General features: G+C 44.3%; 3 protein-coding genes across 4 annotated transcripts; 2 read left to right on the forward strand and 1 right to left on the reverse strand.

The window, feature by feature from the left end:
• Positions 1-361: 361 nt before the first annotated feature.
• Positions 362-2,965, forward strand: LOC143112636 (F-box only protein 39-like). The gene is made up of 3 exons (XM_076274915.1): positions 362-1,534; positions 2,291-2,467; positions 2,828-2,965. Exons 1-3 carry the CDS (start codon positions 362-364, stop codon positions 2,963-2,965), a joined length of 1,488 nt encoding a protein of 495 aa, XP_076131030.1.
• An 860-nt stretch (positions 2,966-3,825) lies between these two features.
• Positions 3,826-8,289, forward strand: slc25a1a (solute carrier family 25 member 1a). The gene is made up of 9 exons (XM_076274127.1): positions 3,826-4,093; positions 4,965-5,072; positions 5,200-5,299; positions 5,386-5,524; positions 5,817-5,901; positions 6,208-6,312; positions 6,437-6,552; positions 6,954-7,027; positions 7,919-8,289. Exons 1-9 carry the CDS (start codon positions 3,826-3,828, stop codon positions 8,031-8,033), a joined length of 1,110 nt encoding a protein of 369 aa, XP_076130242.1. The 3' UTR covers positions 8,034-8,289.
• A 989-nt stretch (positions 8,290-9,278) lies between these two features.
• nle1 (notchless homolog 1 (Drosophila)) lies at positions 9,279-17,588 on the reverse strand. Of its 2 annotated transcripts, none has more exons than XM_076274474.1 (13): positions 17,498-17,588; positions 16,935-17,080; positions 15,544-15,761; positions 15,019-15,098; positions 14,855-14,931; positions 13,990-14,087; positions 13,327-13,519; positions 12,663-12,798; positions 12,412-12,458; positions 11,682-11,884; positions 10,877-11,036; positions 10,316-10,386; positions 9,279-9,918 (listed from the first exon to the last, which is right to left on the reverse strand). In XM_076274474.1, the coding sequence occupies exons 2-13, from the start codon at positions 17,070-17,072 to the stop codon at positions 9,906-9,908; spliced, it is 1,434 nt and encodes a 477-aa protein (XP_076130589.1). In that variant the 5' UTR covers positions 17,073-17,080; positions 17,498-17,588; the 3' UTR covers positions 9,279-9,905. The 2 variants fall into 2 exon arrangements, with proteins under 2 accessions (XP_076130589.1, XP_076130590.1); XM_076274475.1 differs by having other exon boundaries at positions 16,935-17,077; positions 17,498-17,577.
• Positions 17,589-17,846: the final 258 nt, after the last annotated feature.

Raw genomic sequence — 17,846 nt, forward strand, 5'->3', positions numbered from 1 at the left:
ATTGTGAATGTAGCATTGCGAAACAGAATCTATACATGAGAAAAATAAAAAAGTAAAACTGTCTTTTACATATTAGAATGTTGTGACACAACAATGACAGGAGAGTTCTAATCAGTTCTATTCAAAAGAAGCAGTGGATTGTGCATCACAGAGGATATTTATGAAGTGTCACGACTGTTTTAAAATAGCTATTCACTCATAATCCACCCTAACTCAGGAAATGGGTTTATTCAATTTAGGCTTATTCGACAGGAGACTATGGTACTAACTTGGGACTTCAAACCTAATTTAGGAGCAAATGAAGTTTCCATAAAGATATGATCTTTAAACTGGAAGAGGTATTGAACGTGACCTGGCGAGGATGAGTCTATGCGCGCCGAGTGAGAACGTCACTCCTGAGCAGGAAGAGGCTGGCACCCAGGAGGAGAGTCGTGAAACTCCAGACCCAGACAGCAGCGCGGAGAGATATGAGCCCACTGCTGACGTCAGTACTGCGGATGAGTCACCGGCACGTCACTGGGACCTGCTGCCTGACGTGTGTCTGCAGCACGTGCTCCGGTGGGTGGGCGATCAGGACCGTGCCCAGGCCTCCCTCGTCTGCAGCCGCTGGCACCGTGCCACGCGCTCCCCGGCGCTCTGGCGGCGGCGCCGCTTCTGCTTCATGGGCCGCACGTCCAAGAGCCAGCGGCCTGAGCAGGAGATAGCGGTGGGGTACGCACGCTCGCTGGGCGCCTTCCTGGAGGAGCTGGAGGTCCTGGTGGTGCTGCCGTACCGGCGCATGGTGACAGTGGCCCGGAGGCTCCAGCTGGCACTCAGGGCGCTCTTCCTGGAGCTGTGCGGCGCTGGCGCTCGACTGCGCTCTTTCTCCGTCAGGAGCCTGGACCTGCAGCAGGACGTGTGGACGAGAGGGACGCGCAACGCCGTCGTCCACTGCCTGGCGACCTTCCTGGGCCACATGGCGTCTCACCTGCTTCACCTGAGGCTGTGGGGCTGCCGGGCCACTCTGCCACATGGGCTGAGGATCCTGGAGACCGTGGCCAGGGCGCAGCAGCAGCACCTCGCCTGCACGGGCTCTATGTCCGGCGGAATCGTCTCTCTGGACCTGGAGGGGTTCTTCTCGGCCGACGTGCCCGTGCACAGCCATCAGGCATTCCCACGCCTCATCGGTCGCTTCTACAGGCTAGAGTGTTTGATCCTCAGCTACAGCTGTGTGTCTGATGAGCTGCTGGAGGCGTTGGGGTCGAAGGTCAGAAGGTCAAGTCTGAAACTTCTGAAGCTGAAGTGCCATTACGAGGAGCCACACTCTCAGGTGGTATGTGGGTCCGCCTGGTTCTCACTGGTGCGGAGCTGCCCTGAGCTCTGTGTGGAGGTGGACATCGAGGGGGTCACCAACATAGACAGACTGCAGAGGATCCTGCTCCCTGATGTCCCTCTGTCCTCCTTCGCCATGTCAGAGTGCAACTTCAGTGAGCACGACATCAGCCCCAAACCCATATTCAGAGACATACTACCACGCTACTGCAGCCGACTACAGGTAGGCTTGGGAAATGATGTAGGCCTATGTTAAGAAACATGACTATTATTTGATGTACAGTATATGTTAGGAAACATGACTATCACAGTCTTTTAAAGTTGGAACACCACCTTCGAACTTTAAAAGACTGTTAAATGACCTATACATTATGCACCAATAGGATAGGATTATGCAAAAGGCATGAAATGGTGTTCATATTTCCATAGTCATGTTTCTTAACGTGTTCATATTTCCATAGTCCTCAATGTGACCTCCATTTGAGGATAAGTTTAAACATATTTTTATTATATCTCTTATGACATAACACAACATAACATAACATAACATAACATAACATAACAATGGACAATAGATGGACAGAGATGGACAAACAGCTCTGATTTGTCATACAATCATATTGTCCCTCGTCCACATACCCTTAATTGAAAGTGTACATTTAGCCAAGTGCAGTGAATTTATTTAATAACAGCTGATACACTTAACACTGGTCTAATGAATAGTATTTGGAAGATGCTATTAAATCCCGGAAATCCCCTGATGTTAAAAGGCATAATAGTGTTTTAATACAATAACCTATTAAAACAATAGCACACATAGGTCTGTGTAGTTAAGTATAAAGTATCAATTGATTAGGCTACTTCTAAATATTAACAAAATGCACTCTTAATAGGCCCTACATTGTCAATGCCATAAACAGGCACTCTATAAATGGTAAATAACATCATGGCTCTTCGACACCATTATGTTTGAGAGCAGGTCTTGTCTGTGGAAATCGATAACTGTTATGAGTCCGTGGACAGGGAGCTACTTGATCTACTGATGATGTGCAGCCAGTTGCACACCCTGGTGGTCAATGCCTACCTGGACATCAGCTTTGTGGAGCAGGTGCTTGAGTACTGCCAGGAGACCAGATGCCCTGTCAGGAGCTTTGATGTAAGTCAATCAATCAGCCGTGACATGAACATCTGAAAATGAGAGAGGTTGTGTGTGTGTGTGTGTGTGTGTGTGTGGGGGGGGGGGGTATAGGGAGAGAGAGAGAGAGAGAGAGAGAGAGAGAGATAAGAGGAAAGGAAGGAATACTGTGTCTGCTGCTACAAATGAGTCAGCAGTGTTCTAAAGATTCCAGATTTAAAATGTAGCCAAATCCAGATTTAGAAAAGGTGTTTCTCCCTACTCCATTTAAATCAGTTATTGTAGTCATTGTACTTCAGACTGAATGAACTATAGGCTACAAAGTCGCCCGATGTAATTCAACCAGTCTGACTGCAGTGAGTTGGTTTTGGTTTTGCACAGGTGAAGGTGTGCTACCTCAGTGCAGGAGACAGCCATGAGGAGAGTGCGGAAGAGAGGCTGGAGGAGCTCATGTCCTTTTACAGCCACTTCACACACCCAGAGCTCCAGCTCTCAGTTGAACTCTTCCCCATTAAATGACTTTACAAGTGGATCGAACATAGATTTCTATGATGAGTTAATTTTTTCCCCTTATCACCACCACCAGGAAGCCTTATTTTACACAGCCATAGACAGGGATTGCTAAGCAGAATGCATAAGCGGAAAAGCCTACATTTAACATCATATGCTGTTATATTTACCGTACTGGCCTAGGTGCACATGTGAAGATGGATATTTGTTTGCTATTGTTGTATCAGCTAGGCTACCCTGTGCACCCAAAGTGTATTGGCCTACCTGTCAACAGTATTTTCATACATACAGGCCTACCAGTTTACAGCATCACACAATATAGGTCAACAGATAGGCCAAACCCCTTCATTGCAGATTCATAGACTACAAAAAAAATGGTCTATAACAGTTTCTGGTGTTTCAAGCAAAATATATATTCCATCCCCCAAAAATACACATAAAAACCCTTATCGGGACATATTATCTACAGAAATCTACTAATTTATCTGATAGAAATAAATGTCATCAGCACAGCTGTTTGTGCTTTGACCAATCCCATTTCGATTCAGTGACCTTGTAGTTCCGTTAAGCGGCGACATCATTGGCTATTGTAATGTTTTAATATTAAGTAGGCCTAGTAGGTGCAATGCTGGAATAACTGTAATATGTTGGTAGAGGAAGTTGGCCAATCGCCTATCTAGAAGCTTAGTTCTAACGTCATTATTCATGAGTGTGGGGCCACCACGCCATACAGCTTGTTCCATCTGTTATTGTGTTGGCTGCAGCCAATTGGCTAATGCACCAGACGGTCTCGAGCTTAGGGTAGTGTCTGTGCATTGGTGAATTAACGATTGACTGTGTTTGCAGAGATTTGGGGACTGAAGGTAACCATGTCGTCGTTGTGGAGACCGTTTTCCATTTCGGAGGGACCGTGTAAAAATGTAGGTTTCAGGGGTGGATGCTCGCAGCAGCAGCACCATCCATTGACCTCAATTCCATCATCATCATGTTTGGGTAACGTTAGCGTTAACCATACAGGCGCTGCAGCAGTCTATCGTTCCCAAGACTTCTATCATTCGTGTTCGTCAAAAAGGACATTGGCTGCTGCTGCAGTTGGTGGAAGGAAAGTAACACACCCCGGGAAAGCTATTCTTGCAGGTAAATATGACAAAGCCCTAGTTGTTTTGTGAAATGTACATCTATTGATTTCCCCGGCGTCTGGGATGCTTGTCATACCAGTGAATGGGTACTGTAGCCAGTTAGCCTGCTAGCTAACTGTGAATCTGAGGAGACGTCTGTTTTGCCCTTGCTTCCCACAATCTCAGTTGCACAGCAAGTTTTATAATTTATTTGTTTTAAATTTAAAATCTACTGGTAAGATATACACCACCTGGCAAAGCTAATCTGTTGTATGTTGCTACTTGATAAACTCACGTTTACCCCACACCACTCAACTTAAATGACTGACCTTAATAAACATCGAGTCTCAACTTCGTAACATTACATTACAGCCCCCAATAGAATAGAATAGAACAGTTAGCGGGCTAGCTAAACGTCTTTGGAGTGTTATCAACTTGTTACAAAGTAACGGCTTTTTTATAACTCTTGTCAACTAAGGTAGATTAGTGATTTCCAGATAATCAGGTTACCACTTAAAACCTTTTTGTTTTAGTTTTGTTGTTAACAGAGTTACTTACTCTGTAGTAGAGCACATGTAGAGCAGTTTATTTTAGACCTCCCTTGGCAGGACTCCAGCTCTGTTGTTTACAGTAACGTTAGCCTAGTTGTCCATTCAAGTGCACAGTAGCCTACACGCATTAACATGAGCAGTGTGCAGGCATGCTATGCCATCCTTTCCTCTTCTGTTGCAAGACAATATAAATGTACAACGTTACGATAAGTTATTCATTTCTATGAAGATTAATATTATGTTAGAAAATAGTCCTATAATCAGTCTCTCAACTGTTTTTAGTTTTGTTGTTCATTCATGGTCTAAGGTATACCACATATCTCTGTGTTTGCCTCATAGGTGGGATTGCAGGCGGGATAGAGATCTGCATCACCTTCCCAACAGAATATGTCAAGACACAACTTCAGCTAGAACACCGAGCCATCAACCCTAGATACAGGGGCATTGGTAAGGAACTTCTATTGGGCTGGTTGGTTTTCATTCAGTCCTAGCTATTGACTCTTTCATTGAAACAGCAGCACTGCTGTATATGGTTGACCATTCACTCAGCATCCTTGTGTTGTTGCACTCACAGGGGATTGTGTAAAGCTGACGGTGCAGGATCATGGCCTTAGAGGTCTGTATCGTGGCCTCAGCTCCCTCCTCTACGGCTCTATACCCAAATCAGCCGTACGGTAAGAAGCACTGGTCGTTACTCTGACACTAAATAATCTTCCTCATGAATGTTCCCTTGTCTAAATCAACGTAATCCGCCATGCAGGTTTGGCACGTTTGAGGTGCTCAGTAATCCTATGAGGGATGCCAATGGTCGCCTTGACAACACGCGTAGCCTGTGGTGTGGCTTGGGAGCGGGCATTGCTGAAGCTGTGTTGGTAGTCTGTCCCATGGAGACGCTCAAGGTGGGTTGTCAATCAAATGTAGCGCAGAAGCATGTGTTTAGAGGGAAAAACGGTCATAAAAATTGAACACTTCAACTAAGCATGCTTCATATAGCGTGTATTATTTATGTTATTTAATTTTTGGTTAGGTCCTACTGATGCTGTGATACTTATTGATGTTGTTTACACATAAATGCATACTGTAGATGAAGAGATTGTTATAAAAGTGAAATGTACGAAAAAAATGTTAATGTATTTGAAGTTAAAAGTGTTCCAGTCTTTCCTGCTCACGCCTTATCTTCCCTTATCTCAGGTGAAGTTCATCCATGACCAGTGCTCACTACGTCCGCGGTATCGCGGCTTCTTCCATGGTGTTCGTGAAATCATAAGGGACCAAGGTAATACTGAGTGCTTAAGACTGTCCGACAGTATCTCTTCATTTAGCCACTTAAGACTCAGGTCTGCTGCTCCCCCTGTCATTTCAATAACAGGATGATCAACTTTACCCCTTTGTGTAGGCCTTTGATTCTTATTTTAACATTGGCAAATTACCATTTCTCGAATAAAACTTGTTCAGACTACTTTGGCACTAAACAGTGATGAAAGGTTCCCTTCAAACTGAATTCAAACGGCCACGGTTTGCCTGTCATCATTGCACATATAATATTACATCATATAAAAATAGGTCCTATTGAATTTTGTAGGCATTCGAGGCACTTACCAAGGGCTGACAGCAACAGTGCTGAAACAAGGGAGCAACCAGGCCATCCGCTTTTATGTCATGAACTCCCTACGGAATTGGTACAAAGGTGAGTGGCTTTTCATCATGCATACTAAGCTTGGCTTGCTTTATGAGTCTTCTTGACCTCATAGAATGTTTGGAAATGTTATATTTAGGACAAGTGTGACCTCTCTCTGACCTGCGTTTCCTAGGTGATGACCCCAGACGTGACATGCACCCAGTGGTGACCGCTATGTTTGGTGCCACGGCTGGCGCAGCCAGTGTGTTTGGCAACACGCCCCTTGATGTGGTCAAAACCAGAATGCAGGTAATGTGTGCTGATAGACAAATATACTCTAGGTGTTGGCAGTGACGATGACGAGTGACGATGTATTTCTCACTGCAGTTGTCTGGATTAGTCTGTCATTAATTAGCCACAGGCTGCTAGCTGTCCTGGGATTAAAACAGTATATAGATCTTTCCTTGTGTAATTTGGCTGAGTATGTAGTTTCGGGGGAATTACGAAAACAGAATGAAACCATCGTGACAGATCAAATTAGTTTCATGTAGGAAGTGTGACGGTAAATACAAAGAAAGGACTGTAGGAGTTAAGGATGAAATTCCTTTAAATCCATTCAGATTTGCCCAGCCTTTGTGTTAAACCATGGTTGTGATGAAGTACCTGTGAATCTCTAGGGGGCTTGTTAAACCTTCTGTCTTACATTTCAGGGTCTGGAAGCTCACCGCTACAGAAGCACGGTCGACTGTGCATTCCAGATACTGAAGAACGAGGGACCCCAAGCGTAAGCATCTTCTGCCAATTAATAAAACTCTCAAGTATTCATGTGGGGTATGCTGTGGCCTACTGGTTAGGGCTTCGGGCTTTAAACCGAAGGGTTGCCGGTTGGATCCCCGACCAGTAGGAAAAATGTGGGCAGGGTGAAGTGGTTGAGCACTGCTCTCCCAGGTCTACATCCACGGCTGGAGTGCCCTTGAGCAAGGCACCGAACCCCTCACTGCTCCCCGAGCGCCACTGTAGCAAGGCAGCTCACTGCTCTGGGTTAGTGTGTGCTTCAACTTACTTTGTGCTCATTGTGTGCTTCACCTCACTGTTTGTTCACTGTGTGCTCTGTGTGTCATTAATTCACAGATGGGATAAATGCAGAGACCAAATTCCTTGTTTAGCCCATAAACCTGATTTACGATTTACATTTACAAACATAAAGTAGACATCTTGGGTGTGTTTGGCTTATGCCGGGCCTTCCAACATAAGATTTTTGAGCAATTTCACAGTCGGCAACTAAATTTACAAAGTTGGAATGAAATCATGGGCGTTTTACTGGAGTCGCGGCGCACTCCCGTCAACTAGATTGTTTAGTGTAAGGTGCCAATTTTAGTGGTTTTAAGTCAGTCCGAATCAGTCTTTTTCTAGTCTTGGCGTGGCTCATGCAAGTAGTGACCTGAACAATATAAAAACCAATAGTGACCTCTCTCCAACATCAAACAGGAAGGGCCAAAATGTAGGCTTTTGACAAGCCGTGGGTGGGTTTGAGAAAGTAAACCTGTGGGCATTGTCAGCAAAGTGTGTTTTCTTTTCTTTATCCTTTATCGCAACACACTTTCTCCCCCATACCGATGTTGCTTCTGGAGAAAATATTGAATATTCATTCTCTCATCTAACCTTGTGCTTCCAGGTTCTACAAAGGCACTGTGCCTCGACTGGGCAGAGTTTGTCTGGACGTGGCCATCGTCTTTGTGATCTACGAGGAGGTGGTCAAGCTGTTAAATAACATGTGGAAGACCGAATAGGGAGGGAGGAGTGCCCTGGTACTTACTTGAATGGTGGAGCGGTAGACAGCAGATAGGGGAAGGTGTACTCTGGCTAAGAGTGCTACAGGTGCTACATAGGTTTAACTTGGATTCCTTTCCAAAGAGAGTACACCATCTGTGTCTGTGGAGTTAAAACAAACTGCTGACAAAGAAGCTAGATGTTAATGCACAACTTTGTACCATTCGTTATCGAAATACTCTTAATGTTCAGCCTTGCACAATATGTTTTCTTTTTTTTTTTTTTCACTGCTGTAAACTTGTTACAAGTGTCTTGTTATTCACCATGCTCTTACATAGTTTGGTACAGAACAAAAACAATGTAGTGTATGGATACCTTGTACCTAAAAGAAGCGTTAGTGAGCAATACAAGAAAATGCTCTTTAAAACTCCAATTTCTCTTCCTCGGCATGAAGTTAAAGTAGCTCTGTGGCACCCAAAAACAACAAACTACAGTTGTCATTTTGCAGATCTATAGCTAACTATAGCTCAAAGGCTCTGTTACATGGTGAACCTATGCTGCTTTGATATTGTAGCACTATTTTAGTTTTTGTTACATATTGACATGACACTGAAGTATTCTTATATCAATTGAGACAAATGCAAGTTAAAAGATTTCCCTGTATTAAATTATTAACCATGTTTACTGTCTGGTGTATATTGTTCTGGTTCCCCTTTATAACAACCAGTCCAGAAGTAATTTTTACACTGCCAGATTTGCCGTCATTGTGGAACACCTGTCATTTTTAGATAGGCGGAAAGGGGGGTCGACGTGGGCCGCCAATATTACCACCAAGGAGGGTAGTGTTTACGTTACCAAGCTATGGCCAGAAATTGGCCGGTTTCACGTGTAGTTGTCCGGCAGAAAAAGTTATAAGCGGACACAATGTCCAGTAGAAAATATTCTACATTTATTAATAAATCAATAACATTAAATAGCCTTATATTGCACATCATGTAGCCTACAATATGTTACCACGACAACTTGCATATGAACTTGTTTTTTATTTCAAGTTTACACAAGCAGCGGGGTAGGCCTACGTTCATTCTGAAATCATGCCGCAAGCAGGAATTCTCGAAGTTGCATTAGGCTACAGCAACGCTAATTTGTTAAGCATGGTTTTAAGTTATTTATTGGGACTATTCCTATTTTAGGGGGGAAATCCAGAGCAACTGAAAAGATATCACAACCACCTGGTCAAAAAAAAGTCTGCACACACACACACACACGTTTATATTGGTGTTTTATTTGCAAATGATCAATGAGAAAACACACCTATGACCTATGAGGGAAAACATGATTCAACCCCTCCTCCCCTCCATTTGTACTGTATGGAAAACTACACAATTTTATTTGACAGTATTTCACCATTCTGTACAAACATAGCCATCATAGTTCTGCAGAAAAGAGTGGAAGCATATCTGGGTATTTACATCAGCAGTAGACAGTAAGCACCTCAGTCAGAGTGTGGAATTGAGACGAGTACTACGGCCTACAGAAGCAGATTAGCTGGAGATTAGACCAGCATCAACTCAATCTCAACTCTTCGAGAGCTGCCTACCAGCAAGTGTAAGGATGAACCATAACAGACAATAAAAAGGCACAGTGTACCACCACTGCATACACCTCCTCCCTCCTCTCCTCTCCAGCCTCTCCTCTGGCTGTGTACCTCGTCCTGCGTGAGAATAAAGCAATCTATCTGGGTCAGACAGTTCATTGTAGGTCACTGGACGATTAGGTGCTGGTTCAGCAGTGCTTCTGTTGATGAACTCTTCATAGATTGGGGCCAGTGATCTTTTCGTTTCTTTTTTTTTTTTTTCACTGGATGGTGCAGGGACTGGGGTCTGATCTGACTACCTCCTCCATCTAGAAACATGACGAGAGAGAATGTAAACAAACATGACAGGTGTTCAGGTGGGTGGTAATCTAAATACATTACTGTTAGCCTTAGGGGGCGGGGTTCTACAAGATAAGTGTTTATTTTAGTCTTTCATGTTGACAGACTGAATGGAGAAAGCCTCTAGTATCGGTCATGAAATGTCTTTCTTGTAAAGGCTTGTAAAAGCTTCATTGATTCCCTAAGGGAAAGCAGCTCAACATGATGCACACCTCACATAATTACTAATGCCTTAAGGTAGGTAAGCTATAGTATTACATTCATGTACAAATATAGGCATATGTGTGTGTGTGTGTGTGTGTGTGTGTGTGTGTGTGTGTGTGTGTGTGTGTGTGTGTGTGTGTGTGTGTGTGTGTGTGTACTCACATCCTCAGACACTTGTCTTTTCCCCCACTGGCGACTCTCTGGCCATCAGGACTCCAATCCACAGCAAACACCTGACACAACATTTTAACAAAGAGATGCTTTAGCTTACTCTGTGTGATAAGTTACTAAAATGTGTGAGAAACAGAGGCTCCAAAATATTCACAGATAAGTTAAAGCGGCACATTTTTTTTTTTTTTAAAGTGTATTTTTGGGGCTTTTTGCCTTTATTTGGATAGGACAGTGAAGAGTAACAGGAAGTAAGTGGGTGAGAAGGATGGGGTGGGATCAGGAAATGACCACAGGTCGGATTCGAACCTGGGTCCCCGTGGGCACTTGTACCCGTACATGGTATGAGCACTGTAGCCTGTTGCACCACAGCACCCCCCTAAAGGGCCTCATTAGTGAAACTTAAGATAATAATATGAATCTGAAGTGTGCACGCTACTGGAAACAACAATGATTGATAGCTAAGATCAGACATATTCCCAGACATATTCCAAAATAACCCAACTGAAGAGCTTTAACTGGTGAATTCAGACATGAGCCAGATAAGGCCTTCACCTCGTCAGCGTGTCCCGGCAGGTCAGTGTGTAGTTTGCCCGTTTTGACGTCCCACACTTTCAGAGTGCTGTCGCTGCTGCCGCTCACGAGCAGACGGCTGTCCGCCGACCACGCCACCTGGTACACGGCAGACACGTGGCCACGCAGGGACGACAGGTACCTGACAGGAGAGAACAGGAAGTCAGGAACTCAACACCTTCATGTGAGGGGTATGAACAAAAATCCTTTAGAAATATCCCATGAGTCTCTCATTTACTGATTTTGGAGTTAGGACATGCTACCGGTCTCAGGGGTACTACTGGCAGTTGCAAAACCCACATCACACAGATACAGGAAACGGCTCTGGAATTAACAGCCTCTCTGCCATGAATTATCACGACACTGTATGGTGTTCTTGAAAGTCCCAAAACTCTCACTTTGAACATAGAACATTAGGTTACTCATTCCACCAATGAGGAATCACTGAAGAAAAGAGGCTTGACTCTTGTAGCCTCTTAGTGTTGATGGATGGTCAATACAACAGACGCTTAGCAAAGGACCGCAGTGGACAAGAGGAGATAGAATTGCATGGAATTAGTATAATGGCTACAGAACTGGGGCGCGTTCCCCAAAACCATAGTTGCTAACGCAGTTGGTTGCATTGCAACCAACAAAGTTGCTAACGTAGTTGGGCGCTGGGCGGTAAGCAGAAAAGTTGAGGGTTCAATTCCCAGCTGCCACCATTGTGTCCTTGAGCTAGGCACTTAACCCCAAGTAAGTAATTCCCACAAAGAAACCCTGCTGTAGGTTATCTGAGCTCTCTTACTTGCCGGTGCGTCCATCCCAGATTTTGATGGACTTGTCGAAGGAGGCGCTGGCCAGCAGGCGCGTGTCTGGCGAGAAGAGGACCTCGTTGATGAGCGCTTGGTGACCCGTGAGGCGTGCCACGGGCTTCTTCTCCTCCGCTGGGTTCCACATGAACAGCGTGAAGTCGTCTGAGCCTGACACTAGCCGCTCAGAGCCCTGGCCCTTAGGGGAGATGACAGACGGTGGACAGTGACCGGTGGTGAATAAGAGCTCAGGCAGACTTTTTTTGGTTCCTATAACTTATTCAGGAACAACCCCTTTTTTGCAACTAACATGGTTATGGGGTATATGGGCGATTGATAAGGATTTTTGTTTGTTTGTTTGTTTGTTTAATTTAAGGCCATTTCCGCAACTAAGGCTATTTAATGGCCAGAGCACTGTGTGTTACAAAAACTTAAATATGTTTTTTAAAATCTATGCTAATAAGATATTCTAAAACCTTCAAAGGTGGGACCTTACTAAAAACATCAGCTATAGAATTTTGATGATAAAATTGTTGTCTTTTGGTTCTCAAGGCAGGGCAACAGATCAAAATATGTCTCACTGACAGAGGCATTTTGCAAAATTGGCATAATGGAGAATCTTCGCAATTGATAAGGACATTACAACGTAACTTTTTACTGATAATATAATGAATTCTGTCAGCCTAGTTAGTTCAAAAGGAAAACAAACAAAAAACACATTCTCACCCTGACTTTGTTATACCGTTCCAGGGCCTTTTCTTTGATTTCCTCTACTGTAAAACACATTAAATAAAGAGTAATAAAATACAGGTAACTACAGAACACACACAGATAACACATGAATAAACAGTAATGAAAGACAAGTTAACGATAGATAGATAGATAGATAGATAGATAGATAGATAGATCAAATACAGATAGATCCAGCACACGGAAGACATTTTTTTGTGTAAGTGCTACTTGGTGTGTCTACATACATGAGCCTTTGAGGTCCTGCGCGTTGATTGTAGCCGTGGCCGGCTCGAAGGCACCGGTCCTGAGGACGTAGTCGGTGCTGAGTGCCAGAGTGTTCACCCAGTGGGCATGACCCTGGAGGGTACGACACTGGACCCCCTATGAGCGAGAGGGCAGCCAAGGTCAAAAACATGCCAATGAATTAAAAACAGCCATTGGGAATATTTATTACCACAACAACACATTGCATTTATATAGTGAAATCAATGTGTAGCACCCACCAAGGCACAATAAACCAAACTGAAAGCCTGAGGGTCCTATTAAAGGTGCTATAAGCGATGTAACACAGTTTCTAAGCCAACATTTTTTTTGTCACAAACAGTTAACATCACCTCACCATCCACTAGCTGCCTGCGCCCCTAATACACTGTAAAAAGGTCTCCGTGGACAGCCTAGGCTCCAAAAACGGCCACAAAAACAACTTGGGCCAACCTTGCCCATAAAAACATAAGAAACTGTTACAGCAAATCACCGGCGAGATGCAAGGGAAAACACACCTACATACGCAACTTGCTTCAAAAACTTTGTCAAATTGCTGCGATGTGTCTCTTGAAATCAAGACTTAATTCACTCTATCTTGTGATGTATAGAAATGTCATCATGCAAAGCCCCCACAAACCCACTCACATCCTTGGCCCTCCAGACTTTGATGGTCCGGTCCTGTGAGGAAGTGTACAGGAGGCCGTCCCCGCCCCACTTCACACAGGTGACCGACTGGGTGTGACCCGTCAGAATCTTTTCACAGCGGCCCAGGACCGTGTCCCAGATCCGAACACTCCCGTCCTTAGAGGAGCTGGCCAGGTGCCGACACTCTGGGTTCCTGTGACGAAGACGGTGGTGATTAGGACAAAAAGCAGAACAGTTCCAGTGTGGAGAAAAGGTTTGTGAAAATGCTCCTCATAGGCTGCAAAATAATTATCAAATAGTTTTGCTCACAAACAGCCATTATAGTATTGGCAAAAATTATGGATTACAGCAACATCCAAAAATCACAATTAAACAATTGAGATAAAAAACATGTCTGAATCTATGTTCTGAATGGAGAGTTTGAAACATGTTTAACACTGTTATGTTTAGTAGACCTTGGCGACATTATAAACACCATCTGTAGTATGGACAAAACCAAAATAATAGGCAACCCTTTAAGGCACATACGGTCATTGAGAAATAACTCAGCCATTCTAAATACAGAGACTCCTTCTGTTAAAGGCTTACAGAGCACACACATGCCAGCAGATCACTAGATCCACAGCAGCAGTAGTCGCAGCAGCAGAAGCGTTTATAACTCACAGGTGCAGCGGCTCCCAGCAGAGCCAGGTGATCCACTTAGAGTGGCCCGTAAGAGTCTTGCCCAGCTGCTGTCCTGTAACCGGATCCCACAGGCAGATCTGCAGAGGACACAGTGCTATCACTAACACAACACAACACGGCAAGGCACAGCATGGCACGCCATCAGACAGACGTTAGAGCCACACGCGCCCCACTGAACTCATCATGTTCGTCATCAAATAACACAGACTTGCTCCAGATCTGCACCTGGACGGCTTTGCAGCCCCAGGTTAGCTGTAGGGGCACTGAGGTTCTTCCAGGTGACCCAACACACAAACACGTAATGGAGGTAATTTGGGGTGCCTTTGTAACCATCACTTCCATTTTTAAGCACCAGACCTGTAAGCCTTCATGTTAGGGCTGCATGATTTGGGGAAAATATCTAATTGTGATTTTTTCGGTCCGATATTGCGATCGCAATGTGATTAGCAATATTAATTTTGAAAGTCAAGCTTCAGTTCAATATTCCAAATTGCGCCTAAATTACGGGCCACTTCTGATTGGTGAACATCAATAGTGCATGCGAAGCAGTGCACTCCTTTTCGGTGAGCTTCAATCACTGTTACACAAGCACTGTTACAAAGTTCAAATTGCGATTTCGAATAACATTCGATAAATTGTGCAGCCCTACTTCATGACAAAGAAAGGATCAACTTAACTTTCATTAGGCTGGTTGTGTATATTGCTCTCTTACGTATACTGACTGGTGCCCTTCAAATTGTTATAATATCCAAACAACTCTTGGATTCAGTAACCCTGATGCTATTTGCCAGTGCCTTGTGCATCATGTTCATTAACTGCTTTAGGAACTGATGTATTTATTTACCTGGCTGTTTTTGCAGCCTGAGGCCAACTTCTTGCCATCCGGAGACCAGGAGATGGCCAGAACCCAGTGTGTATGGCCTGGAAGGAAGGTGGACAAAGCGGTGGTTAAAAGACAGACACAGCCTGTCAGATGCTAATAGCATTAGTGCAGGCTTAGGCAGTCACCTTTAGCAGTATGGTGGGGAGTCTCCGTGCTCAAATCCCAGAACCTCACAGTGGTGTCACCTGAGCCGCTGGCTAAGTACCTGTTGAAAGACAAAAACTATTTTAAAGGACATGAACTTAAAAGTGTGATTTGTTTAAACAGCCTGGCAGAGCAGCCATTGTAAGTCTCAGTGCGAAATTACTCTGAAGACAACTTCGTCTCCTCTAGACTCAGCTGTTCCTGAGTCCTTGAAATCATCCTGTTTCACTAAACTCATAGATCCAGGTTCCCAATATGGGTTATTCTGTGTCAAATCAGAATCAGAATCCAGGAACATGGTTGCCGCATCGTCTCAGATTTTTCTCAAAGTTTGTCTACATAATCAAACAGCTCAGTTGAAACCTCTCATTGAAGTTCCCTTTTAGTCCAGAATTAGGCATATACCAATTACAGGTCACTGGCTGGCCCATAATTGTTCATCATCACGCACAACTCTACACGTTTAATTAGAACTAATAGGAGACTTTAGTCAGAGCCAGACTTACTTTCCTGTAGGGCTGAATGATACAGAGATGACTGCTTCAGTGTGACCCTCCAGGGAGCTTGTGCAGCGCGCTACTGCCCGCACCCTGAACACAGCCTGGGGCTGGTAGACCACGGGCAGCACCTGCTCTGTCTCCACACCCAGGGCCTGCACACACGTCCTCAGGGATGACACTACTTCAGCATCCTTCACAAAGAACAGCAGCGGCACTGGCTCTTCCTGTGTTGGACGATGGAGGAAAGGGGCATGTGTGAAAACTGGGTCAGTGTTCGTTTACATGCGGCACCTCACTTCTGTTAACAGGAAATTACTCGTCTTGATGTGTTAATTGATTGTCAATAACACCTACTTTGCACCTACTGCAACAACTTTCATCATGCATCCCTAGATATGATTATTATCTAAACTGTAAATCATGACTACTAGGAAGAGTTTAAGATTTACTTTACATTAACATTTATTCATTTAGCAGACACTTTTATCCATAGTCACTTACAAAATGAGGAATAACATTCAAGCTACATTGTAACAAAGACCTTCGGTAACAATACTACAAGCAGAGGGTGAAATTGCTGAAGTTTAAGTACTAGTCATAGTGTGTAGTTGAGGGAGATAGTGGTAGGAGAGGTAGGTAGAAGGAAATATGCAAATGTAAATGTAAGTAGGAGGTAAAAAGTATAAGTATAGTATAAGTATATATACTCTTTTGATCCCGTGAGGGAAATTTGGTCTCTGGATTTATCCCAATCCGTGAATTAGTGAAACACATTCAGCCCACAGTGAACACACAGTGAGGTGAAGCACACACTAATCCCGTTGCAGTGAGCCAGTACCAGTAGGCCACGGCTGCCCCGAAAAGGAAGTGCATGTAAGGTGTGTTGGGTTGTTAGACGTGTTAAAAGAAGAGGTACTCTCGGAGGAGTCTTCAAAAGTATCTTGAAGATAGGGAGGGATGTCCTTGTGGTATCACTTGGTAGGTTATTCCACCAGTGGGGAACAACAAATGACTAGTATGGACTGGCATGTGTGTAGGGGCCCAGGGGGCAGTGCAAGATGATAGAATAAGCCTTTATGAGAGCATTTAAGTAAGTGGGAGCAGACCTAGCAATCACTTTGTAGGCATGCTTTAGTGACTTAAATGTGTAGGTGGCTAAGAGTAGCCAGGGGACCTCAATAAACAGCAGGATAACGTGTGCCTTTGTGGTGGATCGATAACGTGCCATTGCGTTCTGGACCATCTTTGGCAGTTTCACCGCACAAGCCGGTGTTGGGTTGGGTATGATTAACTCCGTCTACTCTACAGTCTACCAACTGTAGTCAGTCAACAGACTGCAGCAGATGATCATCCCATCCGGGCCCAACGATGTCAGATCAGACGCCTCATCCACTCACCTTCTGGAGGAGGGCATTACAGACCAGCTGCAGTTTGTCTGGGCCGATGTCGAGAGGAACATCGAAAGGTGATCCAAGGGCCTCACCAGCTTCATCCTGAAACTGGATGAGCATACGTTCCACTTCCTCTCCACTCATTATCCCTGCTACACATAATAATAAATGGCAATGTCATCATACAAGAATTACTAACGTTACGTTAAACTGTAACAAGTGCTGTTAGCTGTGAGACATCTTCGCTGGTGAAGCTAACTCGGCAACATGGCAACGCAGGCTTTTGCGAACTACGACAAGTCACATGCTCTTGAACGTTTCGGATTCGTAGATGGGTCTTCGTTTCATTACATTATAGGCTAGCGTTATATTATACCCTTATCCTAACCTCTGAGGGGATTTCTTGCTCACTAACTAGGCTAACTTTAATTTGCTGCGACAGCTGATTCGGACAACGTACAATATGTCTTGTTGATAGCCTACGTGCGGGGAAGTGGGAGAATTTTTGGGTGAATCCACCATACAAATGTTGAAAACTGAATCGTATGTGTTAAGTTGAAATAACATACCCTGGTAGTATATTGGACAGATGCTCGGAGATGTAGCTGACCAGAAAAAGTTCGTTCACACGTGTGTCCATTGACAACACAGACGCAGTTTAATCGCATCATACTTTCGTCATTAACATGCGACCAGCACTTCGGGTCGGATCCATAGGTCGGATCATGCTGGTGCTGACTGCCATCTTGTGGCAATGATTTGAACAGATGATGACTAGACGCATTGGTGTTTTGTGGTAGGCCTACAATATCTGTGTTCCGTAACCTGAGTGTTCACGTGCCATATCTCAAACATTAGGCTATCTATGAGTTGCCCAGTGCTCTCCGTTCCTGTGGTAGTTTTGGGTCGTTTAAGAGG

This window comes from Alosa pseudoharengus, unplaced genomic scaffold (genome assembly GCF_046254945.1).
Source record: "Alosa pseudoharengus isolate Yale_2024_CS ecotype anadromous, Long Island Sound unplaced genomic scaffold, YU_APseudo_1.1 YU_APseudo_1.1_scf_8, whole genome shotgun sequence".
NCBI classification, from domain to species: domain Eukaryota; kingdom Metazoa; phylum Chordata; class Actinopteri; order Clupeiformes; family Clupeidae; genus Alosa; species Alosa pseudoharengus.

What these genes read in the sequence shown, in the direction of transcription:
- LOC143112636 (XM_076274915.1), top strand. Translation starts at nt 362, where the DNA reads ATGAGTCTATGCGCGCCGAGTGAGAACGTCACTCCTGAGCAGGAAGAG. An exon ending in GCTACTGCAGCCGACTACAG is followed by an intron (nt 1,535 to 2,290) that starts GTAGGCTTGGGA and finishes GTTTGAGAGCAG; the next exon opens with GTCTTGTCTGTGGAAATCGA. An exon ending in GCCCTGTCAGGAGCTTTGAT is followed by an intron (nt 2,468 to 2,827) that starts GTAAGTCAATCA and finishes GGTTTTGCACAG; the next exon opens with GTGAAGGTGTGCTACCTCAG.
- slc25a1a (XM_076274127.1), top strand. Translation starts at nt 3,826, where the DNA reads ATGTCGTCGTTGTGGAGACCGTTTTCCATTTCGGAGGGACCGTGTAAA. An exon ending in ATACCCAAATCAGCCGTACG is followed by an intron (nt 5,300 to 5,385) that starts GTAAGAAGCACT and finishes TCCGCCATGCAG; the next exon opens with GTTTGGCACGTTTGAGGTGC. An exon ending in TGAAATCATAAGGGACCAAG is followed by an intron (nt 5,902 to 6,207) that starts GTAATACTGAGT and finishes TGAATTTTGTAG; the next exon opens with GCATTCGAGGCACTTACCAA.
- nle1 (XM_076274474.1), bottom strand. Translation starts at nt 17,072, where the DNA reads ATGAGTGGAGAGGAAGTGGAACGTATGCTCATCCAGTTTCAGGATGAA. An exon ending in CAGGCTGCAAAAACAGCCAG is followed by an intron (nt 14,088 to 14,854) that starts GTAAATAAATAC and finishes TGTCCTCTGCAG; the next exon opens with ATCTGCCTGTGGGATCCGGT. An exon ending in GCAGGACCTCAAAGGCTCAT is followed by an intron (nt 12,459 to 12,662) that starts GTATGTAGACAC and finishes TGTGTTTTACAG; the next exon opens with TAGAGGAAATCAAAGAAAAG.